At 33.0% G+C, this 23884-nt stretch overlaps 1 protein-coding gene across 2 annotated transcripts; it reads right to left on the reverse strand.

The window, feature by feature from the left end:
• Positions 1 to 9539: 9539 nt before the first annotated feature.
• On the reverse strand, positions 9540 to 23858 carry LOC124354314 (serine hydroxymethyltransferase-like). 2 transcript variants are annotated; one of them, XM_046804671.1, is made up of 10 exons: positions 23720 to 23858; positions 21232 to 21291; positions 20093 to 20291; positions 17277 to 17452; positions 16965 to 17147; positions 14773 to 14985; positions 13429 to 13601; positions 12544 to 12718; positions 10105 to 10221; positions 9540 to 9735 (listed from the first exon to the last, which is right to left on the reverse strand). In XM_046804671.1, exons 2-10 carry the CDS (start codon positions 21248 to 21250, stop codon positions 9569 to 9571), a joined length of 1422 nt encoding a protein of 473 aa, XP_046660627.1. In that variant the 5' UTR covers positions 21251 to 21291; positions 23720 to 23858; the 3' UTR covers positions 9540 to 9568. The 2 variants fall into 2 exon arrangements, with proteins under 2 accessions (XP_046660627.1, XP_046660626.1); XM_046804670.1 differs by lacking the exon at positions 23720 to 23858 and adding an exon at positions 23140 to 23713.
• Positions 23859 to 23884: the final 26 nt, after the last annotated feature.

A 23884-nucleotide genomic window follows, 5' to 3' on the forward strand; every position in this document is an offset into this window, starting at 1 on the left:
TGTGAATCGATAGCTGACCGGAGTCAGTTTTATTGGTGTTGCTTGTTTTAGAGTTGCAGCAGGCATTTATAACTTACGTAATCCATCAAACGTACTCTCAGAATGAAAATTTAACATGGTATATTACGGCGTTATCCATCCGCACTTAGCTTATGGTGTAAGATTCTGGCGAAGCTTTGCAAAACACAAAATTGAACGTTTAAATGGAATTTTAGAGTTTTATACAAAGGTGCTTTTAGGAAAATTTGAATGCTGGTATTGCGCTGCCATTTTAGTCCACACGTAACATTCTTTTGGTAATTTATTCTATTTTGTAAATTAAGACAATGCTATGCTATCTATCATGTGACTATTATTTTATGTTTTTTTTATACTATTAAATGTACTAGTTTCTTTGTTTACGTTTACGAAATACGATGTTGATTTTACATCTGCATCCAAATTCTGTATCAATTTATCAACCAATAAACTCAAATTGATTAGGCACAATGAAAAGCTTCATATTTACAGGCATGTCATATTAACAGATGTGTTATAAATGAAGTAAATATTTACTGCCTTTTATGATAGTGCGGTTAAATCTGCATTGATAAAAGGTTAAAAGGTTAATGCGTCTCGAGGGTTGACATGGAAAAATCACATTGATCATGTTTGTGCCAAATTATCCTCAGGAGTTTATGTCTTAAGATCTTTGGCAAAATATTGTCCGAGTCAGGTACTGATTACGGCGTACTACGGGCTAATTTATACCCACCTTTCGTATAGAATCGTTTTGTGGGGATCCTGTGCAAACAACCATTTTATGAAAGTTTTCAAATTAAAAAAAAAGCAATTCGCATTATCGCTAATTTAAACTTCAGAGAATCATGCAGGACAGCGTTTCAAAAATTGCAACTGTTGACTTTGCCATGTCTCTACATCTTAGAAACAACCTTATATTGTTTTTCTAAATGTGCCTTAACCAGAGGACGAGACATACATGAATATGAAACAAGAGGCAGGGATAACTACCGTTCGGTTATGCACAGAACGGTGGTTTATGAACATTGCCTTCGCAAGCAGGTGTTCATTTTATAAACACATTGCCGAACAAAATTAAAAATGCCTCAACGCTCAAGGTTGTTAAAAACTCGTATCAAACTCTGCCTGGCGTCAAACGCTTTCTACAGTGTTGATGAGTTTCTGGCATTCAACTGGGAGACCACGCGATGAGGAAACTGACTCCAGCGCCGAAAGTAGGCGTTATTGGAATGGAATGAATGGGGAGTGAATGTTTGAACGTTGTAAGTTTAAATGTGGCCTTGATGTGGGATGAATGAAAAAATAGGTATAAAAATTGACGTTTGCTATGCAATGTATATTGTCAACTGCAATTAAACGATTTAATTTGATTTGAGGTTACAAGCGTTAAACATGTCATCAGCAATTAAACGATAGCCTCGAACTGCTTATAAATATATGTATTATAAAATAACTTATTATTATATCTTATTATCATGTACAAATTTAATAATATATAATAATAATAATAATATTATTATTATTATTATTTTGTATAAATAATTCTTTCATCACACGCTTTTGGAGAAAACGTCATCATACCTAGTTTTAAATATCATAGTATGTATTAACTTTCCATATTTCAGTGCTATGGCCAAAAACAGAATTTGAACCTTTGCTATCGCTAATTCAGTTCCAAAGGCCGACATCTTGGATAACTCGAATATCGGCACTCTCACTTTGATAAAAAATACTATATACATTCAATTACTACATTATTATCTAATATATGAGCAAACACTTATTATATTCTGATTATTAACTTGGAAATGTTTCAGGCTACAACACTACTTATCCTAAATATGAGAAGATCCAGTACCGTAAGTATTTGGGACACATCAAGTGTAAGTTTTAATGCCATTCTGAAACTACTGTTTTAGTCAAACCTTCTAGCTTGTTAAAATATCATATTTTAAGTTACTAGGAATTACACAGCCAACTAATTGGTGTCATATTTGTGATTCGAGAGTTTTGTTCTGATTATTTGCAGGTGGCTTCGTTCCTGCGTTGACTCGACGTCCCCTCTGTCACACTGTCAGCTAACACTCCCTCACGTGTGTTGCAAAACACACAAAGTATGTATGGTGATTGAATGGAAAAAAGTGTGAAAGTGTGCGTGCGTGTAGAACTACATATAACTCCAACAACAATTTTCCCCTACACCACACATTAAGGTATTACAAGTTTTACCTTCTTATATTAAACTTAAAATAAATCATTGTTGAATAAATTTATATTTACCGAAACTACTTTAAAATACTTAATTTATTAAAGATTCTTTCTGTAAATGTAATGGTTTTCTAAACCTTATGATTTACCTCATAATTTAAGATTGTATATGCTGAATTATCTTATTGTTACAGGGTGATGCGGTCAATTCGGTAGGAGGTCGCCCCACTTACACTAATACACACATGACACATACACTAGGTAATGTATTGTTTTATTTTAAAATATAATACAATAAGTTTGGCTACAATAGTTCTTTCAGAATGGCACACTAATATTAATTGGTTGATTTTATGTTTATAGAGAACAGTTTTTAATTTTAATATAACTACAATTACTAATGACAATTATTTGATACTTATTTGAGGTTATTGTATTTAATTTGTGTTAAAAAATTAAATCAAAACTTTCTTGTCATTGATACAATAGTCTTATTGAAATACTCGTATAAAATAGCCTAATTTTGCATAAAGTTATGTTATTAACATATACAAATCCTATTAGTGTTGATTATAACCACTTATCAGTAGATGGGTTTATCGGAGAATCCAATATCAAATGTCGCTTATTGCCAGCTATAATGCTTTTTACCATTGCTTATGTCCTATAGGTTTATGCGTTACTGTTTTATTGCCCATTGTAGTAGTAAGTTGGCTGTTGCAATGTTAAAAATAAAGATATGATGTAATACTTTATTTTGATAGGTCATTAATCGGCCTAATTAACATTAAACATACTTTGAGAGGTATCAAACCGACTCAGAATAGACCTACCTACCTTTCTTAAAACACAATCCTATTCAATCTAGAAGGAAAGTAAGCTTAAGTAAACCCGGCGATGGTCTAGTATTTACCAACACTGCGGGAGAAATATTATAATGTTTTAATGGGCTACAACACACAAAAAGTCCAATATCATAGCAATATAGTTTGATAAATTAAATGCGTATCTGTCTAGCGGGATGTTAGCTTTAACTTAAATTGAAGTTCCATCCGTACCACAAATTCTTTTTTACGCCATTATTCAGCTAAATTTATTTTAACTTTCGATACTTGTAAGTGAACTCGTAGTGAATGAATGAGGCCTAATAATTTACTGCAAGTACGTGATACGTGCCGTCACTTATTTCCGATACATTATGTTCACTTATGATATTATTATTGCATTAAAATTTAACAAAAGAACTGTACTATTGAATTACATGCAATAATGAATATTGTAATATATTTATATTTGATAAATATCACCAGGAAGTTATGTTTTCAGTAATATTCAAGTGATAACTAATATTTCACGTAAGGAACTGTATTTAAGACCATATCACATGTAATAGAGTAGTTTTCTATTTATGAACAAAATATTTTGTTTCATAACGATCAATTAAAAAATTAATTGTAGATATGTTAAATTTTAGATATACGAAACCATGTGTGTGGAACCTTTATTAATTCGGTTTTTATCTCACTTTTCGCAACATATCTCTGGTTACTTACTCTCTTCCGAATTCTGATAACTACTGTGTATCATAAATTATACATTTAACACTTTTCTTGGAGTTGTCTATGCATGAAATGTCTAAAACGGTTACGGAGATATTGCGTTCTAAACATATTATATTCTTTATGGAAAACTGTCATTATGATACTAAATAAAATGATAAACCACGAAACGTACTTGGGCCTATAATACACAAATTGTGTATAATTAAATGCGTAATAATAATACGTAATTTTATAGACATGCATATAAATGGTATTTGAATAGTTAATCAAAATTGTTAACAGATTATTTAATTTAATAATTCCGTGCAATAGCCGTCGATTTTCTGTTGGAAATGTTTTCACAACAAATAGCAGTGCTACTAATTAGTTAATTTTAGCCACACTACGTCTCTAAGGGTTGTAGTGTCGTTCGTATATTGCAACAAGAACGATCACAAAAACTGTGTAAGAAGGGGAGAGGAGGGAGGGCAGGACGTCTACCTGGAGGGGCTATACGCACACGCAATGACTCGGTGGGATCCAAGTGTATACAGACCGACGGTGTAGCGACGTGGTGGTACCTTTCGGAAACTCATACACACACAGTATGGTAAAATCCAGCAAGGTGAGGTCCACTTCAAATCGGAATAAATCGGGTATATCCGTGATCCCCGAACCACCAGGAACACGAAAAAACAGTCCGTTCAAGCTGAGCTCCGGGGTGTCGGATCTCAATGTGAAAACGGATCTCGCCGCGTGGGTATGTATACAAACTTCGGATCTCACTCCATGCTAAGAGAACACACACACACACACACACACACACACACACACACACACACACACACACACACACACACACACACACACACACACACAAATTTATTGTTTTTTTTATTGTAACGAAGAAAAACCAGAGTTGCAAGAAGTCTTCGATTTTTATTGTCATAAGCATCAGTGTAAATATGAATGTAAATGTTCTAGTATAGAAACAGTCGAGTCTGTTAAATATCTGGGTGTTTACGTAGATCAGCATTTACAGTGGAATCACCATATTAATTATCTGGTCAAAAAGCAAAAGACATTACTCCCTGTATTATATAAGATACATTGTAAGACAAGAATATTATTTATACAATTATATATTTCATGGTTTGAAAGTAAGTTGATGTATGGTATAATTTGGAGGAACTTACCCGACGATATTAAAACCTGTCATAGTGTGTCACATAAATAATTTAAAGCGTTTTGACAGAGTAAGCCATATTTTTAAAGAAAGGACCCTTTTAAAATTTCAGCAACTGCATGAATATGGTTTAATAATGTACATGCATAAATACCTAAAATATTTTACTATCTTACAAAGGGAAAGGATGACACGATCTTCTGAAAATCTTGCTCTAATGGTTCCACGATGTAATAAAGAAATTAGTAAACATGAATTTACTAACTACTTACCTAAATTTTTTTTACTAACCTTTACCTACTTAGGACTTACGGTATTTAACAGGTTTATCATATTTAAGGGAAATAATATACTTATGGAGAATAAGATTAAAATTAAGAATTCTGCATTAGATTTTATAAAACGTCAGAATCACTGATATTTATATGAATAGGCTTATGTCTATGTAATCATATATACCATGTTAATATAAACCTTTTTTGTGTTTATTAATGTATTTGTGTAATATATAAGCATATTTATTTATTATCATTGTTATTTAAGTACTGTTGATTATTTTGGGTTTTAGTCGTATTTAAATCAATCTTGAGATATTCTTGAGATGACTTGGAATAGAATGGGGCAGACCAGACGTGACAGCTGGAAATGCAGTAAGTGTGCTGTAAGTAAAGGGAAAACGTCCAAAGAAGCTAATGTTATTAGTAGTCTACATCTTTTCTTGATAATTGCCCGAAGAGTTTTTAGTTAAAATGGAAGAAACAATTAAATTGAAAATTTTACAATATGAGAATATGGTAGGCGGGCGGAGTCTGCATCTATCTACTTTGAGTCTACACTACGCTACTCTTCCCTTCTCCCCACGGCCGAGATCATTCAACTGGTCAACGTCACCCACAACAACCACGACCTCCAGATATCTGTTTGGCATTTATAGACAGTGTAAATTTACATCGAACCAATTCGGATTATGGAGTGGTTAGGAGGCAGTTACAGATGGCTGGCTGGAATGATGTTTATAATATTAATAGTGTTTATTTATGTGTATCTAATTTCTACAAAGTTTATAATGTTATGTTATCTTCTGTTATGTTATGTTATCCTGATATGATATCCTGTTATGTTATCTCCTGCAAACTAAAAAAGTTAAATAGTAAAAATAGTAAAGGAAATGTGTTGGTTACATATCACCTAATCAGGTTAATTAATAGGAAGATTAACTTGTTTAAAATGTACTGAATGAATAAATGTAATTTAGTTTTAAGGGATGAATATAATAATTTTTCAAAATATGTAACTGGGAAAATTAGAAGTGTTAAAATGAATTATTATTCTTCTCTTATTTATGACTGTAAGGGTGACCTGAGCAAATACTGGAGTGAAATTAAAGGAATTGTAAAAAATAAAAACAAGTCTCTGGGTGTTATTAAAGTTGAGGATAGGTTGATAGATGTCAATGGTAATGAGCTTGAAGTTACTAATGAATTTAATAAATACTACACATCTGTAATTTCTAAATTAAAATCCGAAGCCTACGGAAGTGATCTGTTTTTGGAGAGTTTTAATGAATGTTTTGATTAATAGCTTTGATTGTACATATGGAGACGTTGTAAATGTTATTAATTCAATTAAAACAAGCAGCACTGGTATTGGTGGTATCAATTTAATGACTGTAAAGCCAAACCTAGATATATTTGCTCCCCTTTTGTATAGTATGTTTAAAAATCATTAGAACAGGGAAGGGTGCCTGACGAGTTCAAGATAGCCTCGGTAGTCCCTATTTTTAAATCAGGTGTTCCCTCAGATGTATCGTCATATAGGAAAATTTTTATAATAAGTGTAATAGCTAAAATGTTTGATACTTTATAGTATAGGAGCTAGCAACGTTTTCGAGAGAGAATTTCAGGTCAGCTGAAATTTTGATATGCTGTCTTTCTTGCTCTTTCGGTTGGAGTCCGGGCTATCTGGCTGGCGGTAGTGGTAGCGTTTATTAATGCGCATCTTACCTGCACAGGTAAAAATCCTGGAGCGCTTCGGCAAATGGACAGCATGGCGTCAGTCTAAAGTCACATGTTTGTTTTGTGTTTGTGTTATTTGTGATGTTTATTTATTAATTTTGATACAATCGCCAGTGGTAAAATGAAATGTGTTTCTGTAAAGGACATAAAGATAAAATCATTCTTTTCGTGGTTGATAAACTGAAGAAGTGCCAGGAAGTTTTGAATATACGTTTAAAATATAAATTAAAGTACCGTGACATTGAACTGCCTACTGAAATAAATGAGACAGGTGATTGGAGAGAGACAGTTTGAAGTGCTTTTTTTTAATTACACAAAACAAACATGTGACTTTAGACTGACGCCATGTTGTCCATTTGCCGAAGCGCTCCAGGATTTTTACCTGTGCAGGTAAGATGCGCATTAATAAACGCAACCACTACCGCCAAACCAGATAGCCCGGACTCCAACCGAAAGAGCAAGAAAAACAGTATATCAAAATTTCAGCTGACCTGAAATTCTTGTTTTAGAAACGTTGCTAGCTCCCGTACTATTAATTAAAAACAAAATTGTAGATTATTTTTTGCCAAAGGTCGACTTTTTCCTGTAACCAGTATGGGTTCTTTCCTGGAAGAGGAACAGATTTAGCTGTTGAAACACATGTTAGCTCAATTGTCAATGTGTCAGATAGATATAAATATACAGTGGCTGTTCACCTTGACTTTCAAAAAGCATTCGATGTACTAGACATAGAGATTTTACTAAATAAGTTCAGATACTATGGTTTTGATGGTTTGACTCGCAAATGGTTGACGTCTTTTCGTAAAGGGTGGAATCAGGTTGTTAGGATTAAGAATGTTATGAGTGATCTTTTAGAATTGTACTTTGGCACAGCTCAGGTTGGAGTGTTAGGGCCGATTATTTTTTTAGTTTACATTGTTAGACTTGGAAATGTATTCATCCGTGTTTGCCTATGCTGACGACACTGCATTTGTGTGCTCTGCCTACAATAAACAATCACTACAGACACAAATTGACAACGAGTGAAGTGATCTGCATAAGGTTTCGCAATGGTTGTCGTCCAATCGGCTTTTGATTAACTCTTCTAAATCTAAATGTGTAGTCGTTTTTACTATCACCTCACCAATGCGCATCAAAGGGCATGAATTTCATTTATGTTGTCACAAACACCAGTGTATTTATGATTAATTGTAGTAATATCGAAGTAGTAGATTATGTTAAATATTTAGGACTGTACATAGACAAATGCCCCAAATGGGACAATTACATAGACTTTCTGTCCAACAAAAATTGAGAATGGTTAATTATGTACTCTACTACTTAAAACGTTTTGTAAGAAGCAACCAGTTAAAAATGTTTACCTTTCATGGTTTGAAAGTCTCATTAGATTTGGATTGATTCACTATGGTGGAACTTATATTACCTATCTAAATAGCATAATTATGAATCAAAGACATGCCTTAAGATTAATTTACGATGTAAAACGCATGGACATGATGGGCTACCCTTTTTCCGAAAATAATATTTTAAACTTTAAACGACTATACCAATACTTTGTAATACTGTTTGTTCAAAAGTTTATTGGTCAATTTGAATTTAGTGGAAATTAATAGAGTGACAAGATCTAGTCAAAACTTAGAACTAAAAATTCCGTTTGTAACCAAAGAATCGAGTCGGCATCACTTTTGATATACAAAAATGTCTTACTACATTGTGTTGAGAGCAATATTTTTGAAGGAAACCCAAGGTAAACTTAAGAGCTCGTAATAATATAATAGCTAATAATATAATTGGTGTAACTTGAAATGTCCTGTCTTTTGTTATACAGTAAATATTTATGGATGTCATCTTATTGTAATGTGTATATGTGTTTATTTGTTGTATAGCTATTTATTGCACTCATATTATCACTACATCTGGCCTGGTTGACGCTTGTACCTGTCTTATAGTTTTTTATGAATTTTATTTGAATATTATGTCATGCACTGTTTGTTTGTTCTGTAAATGTATGAATTTATTTTTGTCTAGAGTTTTAAATATATTTACTTATTTAAATTGTTAATATGGTTTTGATTTTATGAATTGTTGTTATATTTATTTATCTAAGTTGATAATGTTATAAGTTGATAATGATATAAATTGTTAATATATTTATTTATAGAAACTATGAATTTAAGTAATTATGCATAATATGCAATATGCACATTTAGAAAAAAAATTAATAGCATTAAGAATGAGTTAATTTAAATAAGGAAGAATTTTCAAGAATTTGAGCACCAGCTACCCTCCCGCACGCTCACTCAATTTTGCACCTTGGGGAATGAAAGTGTATGAAATTGTAATGTATTTTCCTGAATACAGTGATTTTGAACTTGAACACACACACAAAGCTCAAAATATGAACAAAATGATATGATATAAATACTGATAAAATATCAAAAATTCGGACCTAAAACTTTAAGGAGGACATTCCTCACGTAAACATTGCAGAAATGGGTTCTCTACTAAGTACCAAAATACCTACCTTAGAAGGTTAGGCATTTTAAAAACAATAAAGATACTCTCGTATTTTTTTATATTTATTGTGTTTTATTATATTATAAGTTGTATTGAAAATAAGGAATAGAAAAGGCTTCTGCAAATTTTCGCACTTTACTTTTGAGTTCTTTTATTTTTCGTGCAAAACTTTTAGCGTAGACAACTTTTTTGAATTCCGACAATTTTGAACCTGATGCTTCCAAAACCTCTTGGCCAATCTTGAGAGCTGGAAATAATAAAACGAATAAGATTATAAATAATAATATTCCTAAAAATATATATTTGCATGCCACTATTTTAAATACCTCTGCTTGAACTGTAAAAGTTACTCGAATAGTTTAATATTTCTCTTAGAATACTTATTGAGCCAAAAACCAAGGCGGTACCTACTTATCAATGACATGAGATTGCTAAATATAAATTTTAAGGTTTAAAAAAATATTAAAATATTTTGGACCTCTTTTATAAAAAAAGTTAAGAATAGAATTATTTCCAGAACTCTATTAATCTTTAAAGCTAGTTTGACATCTGAAATGGAGGGTCACACAAGAGGATTGTTTTTAAACACAGTTAATTGTCAGTGTTGCCAACATACCACAGTCAACAAACTCAGCAATTGTCTCCATATCCACCTCTAGAAATCCTTGCGTTGTCAAGGCGGCAGTACCAAGTCGAAAGCCACTTGGTCTCAGAGCACTCGTATCACCTGGAACTAACACAAAACACAAATGCATACGCAAAAGAATGAAGTTAGCATAGCTTTATAATTAAGTGATTTCGAATGAAAAAATTGTAGGTATGAAATAAGATTTTTTTCCTGGACTAAGTTACGAGCATCATTTAAACTATCACAACTTTATAGTGTTACACTATTTGTACTTTATACCGAGTTTAAATTTTAATTTTGAACCTTAGTTTATAAACATTAAACTGAAAATAGTAAGTGATTTCTCTCGACAAATGCTAAATACAGATCAAGTAAATTTTTCAAAACCAAACTACTATTAAAGGGATATTGGCCCTAATACGTATAATTTATGAAATGAATACATAATATTATCACATTTGTGTTATGCAACATTAATATGTTATAAACCAGCAATTTCAACCGCTCGAAAATTTCTTAATAGCCATTGCTGAATAGAAGTAATGTTAAATGGAGATTTTAATTTGAAGTATATGTAATTATTACAATAAATCTCTATAAGATATATGTAATTATTACAATATATACATAAGATATATGTAATTATTACAATACATCTCTATAAGATATATTTAATTATATCAATACATATCTATAAGATATAAATGTTCGTATAGTTAAACCTGGAAATAAAAATATGGATTTTTAAAAATAGTTCTTCTTATTTCTATAAGATTAAAAATAGACTTAACAATAATCATAGTAAAATATAACAAAAAACTTGTTAGGTTTTGGAAGTGTCTCTTTTAATAAAAAAATGGCCTCTAGATTTTATTATACCTTGCATATGGGGAAAAAGGTGATTTTATCAAACATACTGTTTGTTATGTCTAATTCAACACAGCACTTCTACACAGACAGATAAAATGTAAATGTTGCCATTAATGTTAATATTATAAAACGACTTCTTAGCAAGCAATTTATTTTGAAACCTACCATTGCTGATCCAAAGCCTTGATGAGATATAGTCAATTATATTAAAAGAACAGTTATTAAAGCTTGTTTTTGAAATCCAGGGCAAGAGCGGACTGCGCACTATCTGCAATACCGCCTTCGGCAGTCAACATAATTTAAACAAAAATTCAAATTTTGAATAGAGGTTTACAAAATTACACACCCAAGAGAATGATTTTAAGAGCTCCATAACGTGACCAAAATTACAAGGAAACCTATACTTTTAACTCGATTTATGACTTTTAAGATAAAAGGGGTAGAATATAGCTTCAAACTATAATCAAAAGTCATCGTGAAAAAAGTTTGTGCAAGGTAAGAGTACGCCACTCCGTGTCGCGTAACAGGTTTCGCTGAGGTTGCATGCAAACTTTAAAATCTATAGTTAATTTGATTACATTTAGCTTATAGAAGCTGCGGGCAGCTATAAATAAGGAAAATAAAAAAGAAATTGTACACCCCATCCGGCGGGCAAAAGAGAAATTGTGTTACTCTAATGAGACCATCTTCAATTCCATGGTTGGACATGCACCATCATAGACCACGTTCTTGTGTATGTACAAATGAATTTAACGCAAAATTTAAAGTCAACAAATGTAAAGGCATTTGTTGACCAATCTTTCTCGAGATATTTTCTCACATGATACATTCACATTTTTGTTCATTAAGTTAGATTTATAGCGGTATTCAAATAATAAAAGTTGCCGTGCGCTAAGGAGATTTGTACAACGCAAGAGAACTCTGAAATCAAACCTTGTCACCGAGTTTTAACATTGACTTCCCACTCTTTTTTACTCTATAAATAAATGTTACATGTTAAAATCTTAAATGATTAGATTCAGTTTGTTTGCAAATTTATTTATTCTGCCTTTTCTTGTTACCATGATGAATGTTTCTTAAAAGACCAATAATAAAATATTCGCTAACGCTCAGCCAAATATCATGGAGTGACATGCACCAAATTTCAAGTCAGTTCGTTTTAGAGATATCGTCCAAATAGACAGACATATATACATATATAGCCTACAGACAGACAGAAATTAAATTTTTCCACACTAACGAGTGATATAATCTTCGCTAATGCTTAGCAAATTAAAGAATTCCACCACTAGTCCCGATCGTCTAAACTAATTGATTATTTTTCATAATTATTATTCGGTAAAAGGAAGACTATACGAGAAACCCACACTTATTCAATACATAATTTTATTCATCTTATTCAAAGATTTACCTGCCATTCATTCTTATAACATTATTTTTCCTATGTATAAAGATAAAAATGAAAAAAACCATATGATCTGATCTGTTATGATTAAGAATGAAAGTAAAATCAATGGCTACTATATAAACCCTAGACAAATAATAGGTTTCACTCACCAGTATTCTTGTTGCAGATGATGTTGACCTGCTCCAGGATGTATTCTGCCTTGGCACCGTCAAGCCCTGAACCTCGCAGGTCTACTAGTAGCAAATGGACATCTGTTCCGTTGGTGGCTATACGGTAACCCCTCTGCTGCAGCGATCTGCAGAGTGCCTGAGAGTTCAGTACTATCTGCGATCAGTGTTATAGAGAAATGTCAATGTTAGGTAGGAAAAGAAGCTGATAACTTAAAACTATAAATATAATTTGAGACGTATAATCTTACAAGCCACATAAAAGTTATACAACCACAATGACTAACCTCAGCCTCATAAGACATAACTAACTGCTAAAATTGAGCAGAATTTGAATCTTTGGTGGAAATAAAACATGCCTTTGAACTTCACAAACCTCTCTACCACTCAATATTAGTAGGTACACATAATACAACATGCAGGAGGAGTGGTTAAATCTATTTTCTATAGGATACATACTTAATTGAGAAGACATGCAACATCATTCGGTGTAACATAAATTGTTTATAGGAATCTGCAGACAAGCCAAAGTTGCGGATAAGCTGTTACTAGCTCAGAATAACTATTGGCAGAAGGTAACGCTATTTTGCTCCAGCGAGGCCCACTCACTTCGAACAAAAGTTACCGACTCTCTGTCCTAAAGCAAAGAAGTTAAAGATACAAAGTATATATTCTTCAAGATGATATACTACAATTAATGGACTTTCAATCATGTAGCATGCACAGAGTCCATTAATTGTAATAGTGACCACTATTTTCCAATAACTTAATATTCAATTCTAGTAATATAATAAAATTTGAAGACAAATAGTATACATTGAGAATGTTTAAATGTTACTGTGAAACCATTTCTAACACTTTACTCACTTGCTTAGCATATTTTTTGAACTCAGAACTCTGCGCCTGCAGTAAGGTTGTGGCGGTTCCAGCTATATGATGATTGTGAGGACCACCTTGTAAACCAGGGAAAACTGCCTGGTTCACCCTATCCTCAAGGTCGTACATTAATGGCTGTCCTCTTTTACCCACCGATCGAAAACCTAAACAATTAATTAATTATTTTAATAAAAATACAAATTAAGAATACGTCTTTGCATGATTAAATTAACAAGAAGTATTTTTATAAAACCAAGATATCAACGGCTATTGTACTAAATGCTATGGCAGAAGTGTTTATAAAATAGTCCAGCCACGTAGGTTTTTAGAGAAATTCTGAGGCTTTAGTTATGACCATGATTGCTAAAAGTCTCAAATTAAAATATAAGATTTTGCCAAAAGAGTTGCCACGATGTTGACTAAATAACACAAATAAATGTATTAAAAAACACTAAATACCACCCACCGTAGATGCGAATGTCGAATTTCACTTTCCGCTCACTCCAGCGTCTGAAATCTTGAATACACCGAAAATGTACTTGTGTTGTTTAGATATCATAGACACATATGTCATGGAAAAACTGTGTCTGTTTTTCCAGCAGCCACCTAGTGTAATATAGATGAAGTGGTATTCTCATTGCCTCCTCAGGTTCACAACTGAGTGGACTACGATGTTTTAGACACGATCACAAAGTACGGCGAAGCAACCAAGTTTTTTACACGAAACGTGGTTTCATCGCCGACTTTATCGGATGTCTTTAAACAGACGAATACTCCAGATTCCAAAAGTGAAGTCTGCCACAGTGTCATATTTCAGATGCTGCAGTAAGCGGAAGGTCAAATGGAGTTAAACTCAACAGTAGCTTTAAATCAACCCTTACCATCACAGATACGTTATGTGAACTAAACAGATCTTTCGAAATTAAAGAATACTTCTTGTTAGAATTCCAACATACAAAACTAAACATAGAGTTAGGCTGGAGTTTTAATTAGGTACTTTAAAGATGTTCATCAACAAATTCATGTTGGATTTTTGTTTTAATCAGAAATATCAGCCATACTACTTTTTTTAATTCAAAGGCTCACCACCAAAACTAAAAATAAATAAATCAAAAGAGTTCAACCAAATTTTGAATGAATGGTTTGTATTACAACTAAGTGAGGTGTGGCTTCGTAGAGAATATTGCTTCTTGTTCAAGTTTAATCACCGATGACCCTTAGTCGTTGATGTTTAGCGTCGAAAAAGATGAATTAACCAGCTATTCTGTATAATAAACTGAATCCAAAGTATTCTTTAGTTTATTTAATTTTATGGCAACAAAATTTAAACTTTACCTTTCCTATAAAATATGAGACCGCTTTTTGGGCCTCGGAGGGTCTTATGGGTGGTGGTGCTGACGACGTCGCTGTAAGGGAAGGGCGAAGGGATGACACCTCCGGCGACCAGACCTGATACATGAGCCATATCCGAGAACAGGTATGCTCCATGTTCGTCGGCTATCTCTCGAAAGCGAGAATAGTTCAGGACACGAGAATAACAGCTGATACCTGTAAATTTGTGGCGAACTAGATAAATGATGAAGAAATTTTATAATTTTACATTCTACTCATTTTCAACTTGCTGCATATATAATAATCTTATATAAATTATGTACATGGAAATATAAGTGTGAGGCTCCCAATCTGAAACTTTGTGTCTCAAGTTTGTTAGTGTAGTTATTATTGTAAGAACAGCCAAGAAATCCTAATCTTTTATTTTGAACACTTTATCTAAAGATTAGTATTTTAGAAACAATAAATTTTCGTATTTTATTAACAATTTATAAAATATTAAGTTTTAGTTTTTGATGAGATGCAATGAAATAATTATAAAAATTACACAATGGTCTTACCAGTATTTTAATGAACTTTCACGTAAGTTTCAATTTTAAAATATCTCCAGAGAATCTTTTTTCAACTCTTTGTTTTAAATATTCCAACAAAGCATAGTTTATACCTAAAAATATTATTTATTTGGCTTTGTGAACGCTTTTAAAGTTGTATGGCAATATTGAATTTGATAACATTTTATAAATTATGGAAAATTAAATGGTAAAATAGGTATAAGTACATATCGATAACAATACTATCCCTATAAACGATTAAACTTTAATGTCATGTGAAAATTAACTTCACGTACGGGTCAGTCTGTGACTATTGAAAGATCGCGGGTTCGATTACTTGGGAGGTCGAAAGAAATTAACAGGTGGGATTGGATCGTTTTCCAGTAAAAACCTTAAATTTGATAAACTAACATGCTATTGACGTAGAAAATACCATTTAAAAAATCCAATGGTGCAATCATGAGCTCCTAACATTGACTTGCCAAAACTCTTTTACCATGAGAAGGTGACAAAACGCAATGGGCGGTAGATTAGGTTAGATTAAAGAAGGGGGTGTAAAGGACTTGACCAAGTTTCGCTAGTAGGGACTCTCTACCCCCCCCCCCCCTACCATTAACGAGATTCAAGAGCTTTTGCCCAATGCTGACGTCGAATTCATCATCTAGCTGTGAAGTTCCAAACAAGGTTTTTCTTCTGACCTCAAGCCGCTCACAATTCAAAATAATGTGTTAAGCAGTATACGCCTAGGATATTCAGTACAGCATACGGCAAACCATGGTAGATGGCTTTGTGCTAGCACTGTTTATTAGTATTTGCCTCTATATTAACCAAAAATAAACGATGAGTAGTAACGAGATTTTCTCAGTACAGATAACTCGGGAACTTAAATCTTATTAGTAAGAGACCCAATATAAGAGTAATGTATTAAATTCCTGATAAGGAAGCTTTGTTATTTTCTTTAGAAATTAAAGAGAATTTCTCAGCTATTTGGCTGGAGAAACGATGTTAGATATCACAAGTACAGTAGGTGAGCGAATGCTAACATAAATAGAGATATTTAGAAATTTACGTTACTAACTCGTATGTTGCCTTCTAATGTCTATCCTCTGAATATGCGATGTGCCGCATAATACTAGTGTATCTTTGTACTATATTTATAAGATATTAATATAAATGTTTAATTGTAATGACGACGTTGAAAAATAAGCGCAACGTAACCACCACCACTCATATTGGTATGATTTACAATACCCATTGAATGTGAATGTAGTTATTATATTAATGATAGTAATTGCTACTGTAAACACCAAAAATAATAAAATGAATACTCGAAACCACTGAACAACAAATAGACTGCATGGTTTGCATTTTATCAATTTGATAGTGCAATTCAATAAGCTATGCATCCTATTAAAACATGAGTAACTAAGACCCTATTGGGATAACCACTCGGATTGAAAACTTGTCATTTTGAGAAGTTTCAAAAAGAAGATAATATTTTGTGGTAAGCAAATTAATAAAACTTATATCTAATTAGAAATGATTATCTACAAGAATTTTGTAAAACTTCAATGTAAGGTTACACAATGGAGTCAAACAAGAACATGTTAACATTTTATGATTAGTGGAAAGCAATGATCTTACCGGCAATGATGACTTTGGGTTTGAAAAGTCTAGCGTTCTCAGCCAATCTATCATAGTCTATCATCCCAGTGACGGGATCTACCTTGTAAGGCATCGACTCGTAGAAGATTGAAGACGCCGAAACTCTCCTCTTCGCAGTCATGAACCCGTGGCTCAGGTGACCACCATCAGGCAAGTCTAGACCTGTTTAACCACAATAGGTAAATAAATTTAGGTACGTCAAGAAATAGACTGACTAGTAACGTATTTTGTCGGTGTATAAATAGAATGATTAAACATTTCCTTTCTCTATCAATATAAAAAGTATGTTACCCATTATCCTATCGTGAGGCTGCAGTAGTGCCATGTACACTGCTAGGTTTGCAGGAGACCCTGAGTAAGGTTGGACGTTGACGCCCCACTCATAAGAATTTAGGTTGAACGTTTTCAAAGCTCTGTCTTGACACAATCTCTCAATTTCATCTATAACCTCGGTGCCAGCGTAGTATCTGCAAACTATTAGTGCTTAGAAATTAAGGTTGTTTTCAGCGAATATATTCTCCAGAGAATATATATATATATATATATATATATATATATATATATATATATATATATATATATACCGGTACTCAGTAAATAGAGGAGTGTGCACACATGTTTGAAATAAGATCACAGTGTTGTCAACCACAGTACATTAAGGTAAGATTTCTTAGCTGCCGAATATCGCTGCCGAACTCAGCTGCGGGATTCAAATTCCACGCAACATTCCCTGACCCTTGCATTTTCGGCAAGAGCGGTTTCCTGCAATGCGATATTCAAGTGCGGGGCAGATGGCCGCGTGTCAATGTAGTAGCCTTATTTCTCTCGGTGGAATAATGTAAGAATAATAGTTTTATTTAGCATTCCTCCTATTTCATTCCATAACACATCTCTTTTCAATACATTTTTTAAATGTGTATGTTGCATTCCACAGTTCAACAGTTCGTACCCTGCTATTAGTTCAATTAATTATTCGTCCTCAGAAGATGAAAACTTTGACATTTCCGTTAACTCAATAAAACAATACTCAATATTTAAAGGCACACACCGTCACCAAATATAAATAACACTTAAAAACAAAATAATTAACAAAGATGAAATAAAATAAAATGAAATAATAAACATCAAACTGCACTACTGTAGAACTCTCAACACGCCGATGTCGCTGCGGAGTGCCGGGACTGACTGCTCTCGGAGGAGTCTTCTGTCTCGCGTGCGCAGGATCGCAGCGTTGTTCGGCAGCTAGGAAATCTTACCTTTACGTGGTAGAAACTAGTTGCACTATTAATTCTGAGTGGAACCTCTAAAGTGTGCCTGACATCAGATATCGTGATGCCGCATAAAAGCATATGTCGTTTCTATATACTACCCAAGACTATGGAACATTCAGAACATTCTATGCATCCAGGATACTATGCCTGCACTATATTCTGTAGATTAGTACTTTACGCTAGTTTATTAAGGACTGGATACGTCCTTATTAAAATGTGTCTATCTGTCCGTCGTGCGTTAACTTTTGACAGAAAGGTCTTAAATGTTTGAAACTTGGTTCATATGTTCTTCTTGGTGCAAGGAAAGTTATTTATTTTGGGATGGTAACGTCAAAATTAAAGGTAATAATACAAATCAAACAATCTTCAATGGTCTTGTGGGTAACCATGATGGCAACACGATAATCGTACGGCAGAACAGTTGTACGATACATCAGGTGATAAACTACCCAATGTGATGAAATTGCTTTGTTGCATTGTGGTTGGTAAAATTTTCATATTCTGATGGATCCTTCGATACTTTGTTGAATCGGTTTTATTTTACTTTGACACAGTATAAAGTTGAAACATTTGATTAATATATTTACACAAATAAATAGTTTGAATACTTATTGATATATTATATGAATCTTTATCTCAACGCATGTAGATAACGACGTTATGAAAATGACCAATGTTTAAAGAGCTGTGTATCAGAAAATAATACTCGAATAGATCTCGTCTGGTCTCAAATCATATAGTATTATACCATTAAAAAAACGTATCTGGTACTCTTTTCTACTAGACAAATTCTAAAAAAGTTGAAAACAGGAACCTAAAATTTGTAATATTTTCGTTGTCTTTCGTAAATAAATATCAATTAATATTTTAATTTTGATATTATATCTAAAAATTGGCTTATTAGTTCGTTGCTAAACTTCAGATTACACTTCAGCACTTCAAAAAATAAGATCAACACAATATTAACAGCTATAAAAAGAACATTCAAATGTGATGCAATTGGATTATGACTAAATAAACTGTTTTCCCAATGTAGAGTGAGTTACAACCGTTCGTTGGTTCTAAGCATACATAGTGGAATAGTGTCTGTCAGTGGTCTCAAACAGTTCTTCAACCTCTAAATCGACTTGGATACAGTTTTGTGTCTCCTTAAAGTCCTCCAGATTTTATCTACCGTTCCTTAGATGTTAGGAAGATAGGTAAGTTTTGGAACTACTTCATCTTGGTTAGGATTTACTTATAGCTCAGTCTACAATAGGCTACATAGAGGAACAAAACATATATTATTTACATGAGTACATGGTAACATAATATTATACTCACAAAACATCTGGATATAGATAACAGGAATAGCAGAATATAGTTACAAAAAGAAATATGAATAGAATTCAAGAAAGGTATTTTCGAATGTTCCATAGTATTTTAAGGATAAAAAGAAAAATCTTACAAATAGTTTAGAAGTAAAACAAGTTTAAAAAAGGAGTCAGCATTAGATTACTAATAAAACCTGATATCCTGATGTAAAGAAACAATATTAATCGATGATTGGTTAAGCCAATAACGACAAAGCTGCGTCCTCTTCACTTAAATGCCGGTATGCATTACTGGTTCTGCCAGTGTTGGTGTAAAATCTGTTGACTTACATGGCTTTCTACAATAAGGCCGAAAAATCCCATCATTCGCGTTAACAATTTTTATATGCGATGTGAACTGGAAATTCTATTTTTAACTAATTGAATTTTTTATTAGCAACAAGGTAGTCGTAACTTTAAAGTAAATTATCGATTCTTATCATCAAAGTATTTGATTAGTCATAACTAGCATATTTATAAAAACCTTTTGCCTGGAAGACCCTCAGAGTATTTAGTGACAAGGCAGGAGCTGAGACACTGTAGTACAGAAACTGCGATATAGTTCTCTGAAGCTATCATGTTGAGGCAGGATTGTTGCCGTCGCCTCTCCTTGAGGATGAGCTGGTAGAGTTCAGGATCGGACTGATTCAGAGGCGTTGTTAACAGTGACATTCCCCTGCTGCCTGTACAGAGGATACTGGTTGAACTGACAAGCTATCAGAGTATAGTTTCTAAAGGAGGAGCTGAAATACAGCACCATTGATAATGAGGCATTAGCTTACAAACGGTACAATGCTAGGAAATGACTGTTGCTTACAGTTGAACAGGTACAGACACTCTATCATGTTGCTGCTCTTTTCCGTACCATGCCAATGCAAAAGACGTTTTGGTTAAGATAATTAAAAATTTAAATTAGATAAGAAAATTTGTGCCAATTGGTAATTAAAACCTTTATTTTTACGTATGAGCGGTAAAATCAAACGTGTGTTGCAATCTCAATAACGTACAATTTTAAATTATATGCAGTTTTCTTTATCTTCTCTGATAATACGTAATTCATCTTTTCTACATTTATAGTAATATATGCAATTAAAATTATACCATAGTATTACCACTGAACCATTTATTTACCAATAAACTAATTCATATTTTTATGTTCAATTTGTTTTACTCAATTTTGAAGTTTATTTATTTCTATTTCCTACGAAAGACTCTAGATTGAGTGGACAGGATAAAATACTAAAGTACGGTGTTACACGTGACTTGACTTCGCGACGCGCTCGTGTAAAGCAAATAATAGAAGAAGCACCATCGCCTCTACGCTGTGAGGTAAACAAATAATATTATCTGAAAAGCCAAGCTATTTATAGTAGGAGCCACGAAAGAGTGCAGTTTGCGGTGAACAATAACATAGACAGGCCCGCACGACGTTGCCACAGCATATAACGTACATTTACATAATTCTATTCAGATAATTAGGTAACTCACCCTAATGTCTAGTTATGTTATTTTGTGTAGTTGAATAGTTGAAAGTCGATATTATATTCTAGTAGAAACATGCTTTGACTTTAGAGAATTGTGATGAGAAATTATATATATTAAAGGAACTGTTTTGAAATTTACCTGTAGGCCTAAGTGCCATTCTTGTTGCGGAAGTACGAAGTTTTTTAGGATTGTTTTACTCTGAAACCATCATTAAATCACAATAAGCATAAATACATATAAATTACGCATAAATTTGTAAGCATAAATTTATTCTGTTCAAACATAACATTATATAGTAGACTATTAAACCAAATAAAATGTTAAGAAACTTAAAACAAAATGGATATTAATTGCAAATTCATAACATCCTTACGATCAATGTCCTTTTTATAATTTATTGTCTCGTAGTATGTCTGTTCATACGGCATGTCTTAATGAAAGTTCCTGGAGACTTGAAGATTGTCATAAGTTCCTATTGATCCAAGAAAGAAATCGATTGGTTTTGGGATCAAAAGGTAAAAATTAAAAGTAAAAAATAAAATTCTAACATTTTCACATAGCTTTTAGTTAGACATCGGTGAATTGGCATCCACCCTCAAGTGCACCCTTTCTACCTCAGGTGCCACTCGTCCTTCCATCTCCGAACTAAATTGTTTTAAATTTTAATGCTATCTGTATCCCTCCTTATACAAAACACTTATTTTTAATAAATATTTGTCTGTTTTGTAATGACATTGACCTCTACTAGTCTGTTTGAAAAGTCACGGAACCTTCAACTTATACCTCTTAAGAGCCTATTAACTTAAAAAAGTATCAAAATAGGTTGTAAGTAGATAAGGATACTATAAATGTAAAGTTCTTTATTTTGTATAATATTCTAATTATGAAACAAAGAATCAGTGCTGTCAATTATTTTAACACACTAATTGTTGTAACCGTCATTTTAGCTAATATTATCTGTTTTAAAAGTATAGTATAAATCTTCCCCCACTGGATTATGCTATATTTAATGGTTGACTCTAACCAAGACAAAATAAAGAGTCTTCACAGCAATACTACCAGAATATGATCTAATACTAATGGAATATAATTCACTGGATTATTTTTTATGGAATCACCTGAAGTCTATGGTAGCAATAATTAGTTATAATTATTGGTCAATAATTATTGACCAAATTCACTTTATATCAATTTTTGTGGAATATCTATAAAAATTTACTAAAGGAGTCCGCAACAAATTTCTCGTTACTTCGTATACTATATTCTCAACTAAGACATGCATGAAGTGATGATACTCCTCGCGGATGACTGATCGAACTATGCGCTGCAATTCTCTACTATTGCCTCTAATAGCTTCTATTTCCCACAATAATATCTTAATTTGGCGAGTTTAATCTTCGCTGACACATCCCGAGTTATATTTTGTATCTTTTAATAACTTAATGTCATTTTTATGTTTTTACAGATTTGCACAACGAATTTTTAAAATTTGTATTTCTTATTAAATAATCTGTAATGAAGTTGCAATACTTTACATCCTCTAGTGTATTGTGCCCTTGTTGAATTTCATATATGACTATTACTTAACATAAGTAGTTGTAAGCCTAACTACATTCTTTAGACGTGACACTCAACACTGGTTTACGTAACAAACACTATAACATATCGTTAGAACAACAAATTGTGTTTAATTAGATTTGAAATCTGTTAGTTTGTATGAATCTAATCTTGAAAAGTTACACAACAAAATTCTAAATATATTGTGGAGACACGCCTATGCAATAAATTACGATAAATATCAAAACACGTTTCTTTAACTGCGAGCGTAGCTGGATCTCCCTCTCTTAGTGACATCCTATTTAAATACAGCTTCTACGCAAATTATAATATATTTATATCAATATTGTAACAATATTTGTTTCGTTATGACTGTAAATGTAGAAGTTATAACTTGTCACACGCATACGTAATACTTACTTGATCCTCAGTACGCACCATATCTACACGACAAAATCACTCGAAATATCGACATTTACTAATACTGACCTGTGTCACGATAACTGCAAATGTCCAGATTTGAGACCAGTACACATGTAGTGGACACACCATACGTAATACTTACTTGATCCTCAGTACGCACCATATCTACACGACAAAATCACTCGAAATATCGACATTTACTAATACTGACCTGTGTCACGATAACTGCAAATGTCCAGATTTGAGACCAGTACACATGTAGTGGACACACCATACGTAATACTTACTTGATCCTCAGTACGCACCATATCTACACGACAAAATCACTCGAAATATCGACATTTACTAATACTGACCTGTGTCACGATAGCTGCAAATGTCCAGATTTGAGACCAGTACACATGTAGTGGACACACCATACGTAATACTTACTTGATCCTCAGTACGCACCATATCTACACGACAAAATCACTCGAAATATCGACATTTACTAATACTGACCTGTGTCACGATAACTGCAAATGTCCAGATTTGAGACCAGTACACATGTAGTGGACACACCATACGTAATACTTACTTGATCCTCAGTACGCACCATATCTACACGACAAAATCACTCGAAATATCGACATTTACTAATACTGACCTGTGTCACGATAACTGCAAATGTCCAGATTTGAGACCAGTACACATGTAGTGGACACACTCGGAGAACAATCTCTTGTCTCTTGCGTATACGGTACCATATCATTGAGTTACATAACTAGATTACATATTAACGTTCAATTGCTCTGCATAAACTGATTGTTCA

Source organism: Homalodisca vitripennis, chromosome 2, assembly GCF_021130785.1.
Source record: "Homalodisca vitripennis isolate AUS2020 chromosome 2, UT_GWSS_2.1, whole genome shotgun sequence".
In the NCBI taxonomy this organism is placed as follows: domain Eukaryota; kingdom Metazoa; phylum Arthropoda; class Insecta; order Hemiptera; family Cicadellidae; genus Homalodisca; species Homalodisca vitripennis.

Coding starts and splice junctions, on each gene's coding strand:
- LOC124354314 (XM_046804671.1), bottom strand. Junction 13,602..14,772: donor TCTCATATTTTATAGGAAAG/GTAAAGTTTAAA, acceptor TTAATTGTTTAG/GTTTTCGATCGGTGGGTAAA. Junction 10,222..12,543: donor CATCTGCAACAAGAATACTG/GTGAGTGAAACC, acceptor GTTTTGTGTTAG/TTCCAGGTGATACGAGTGCT.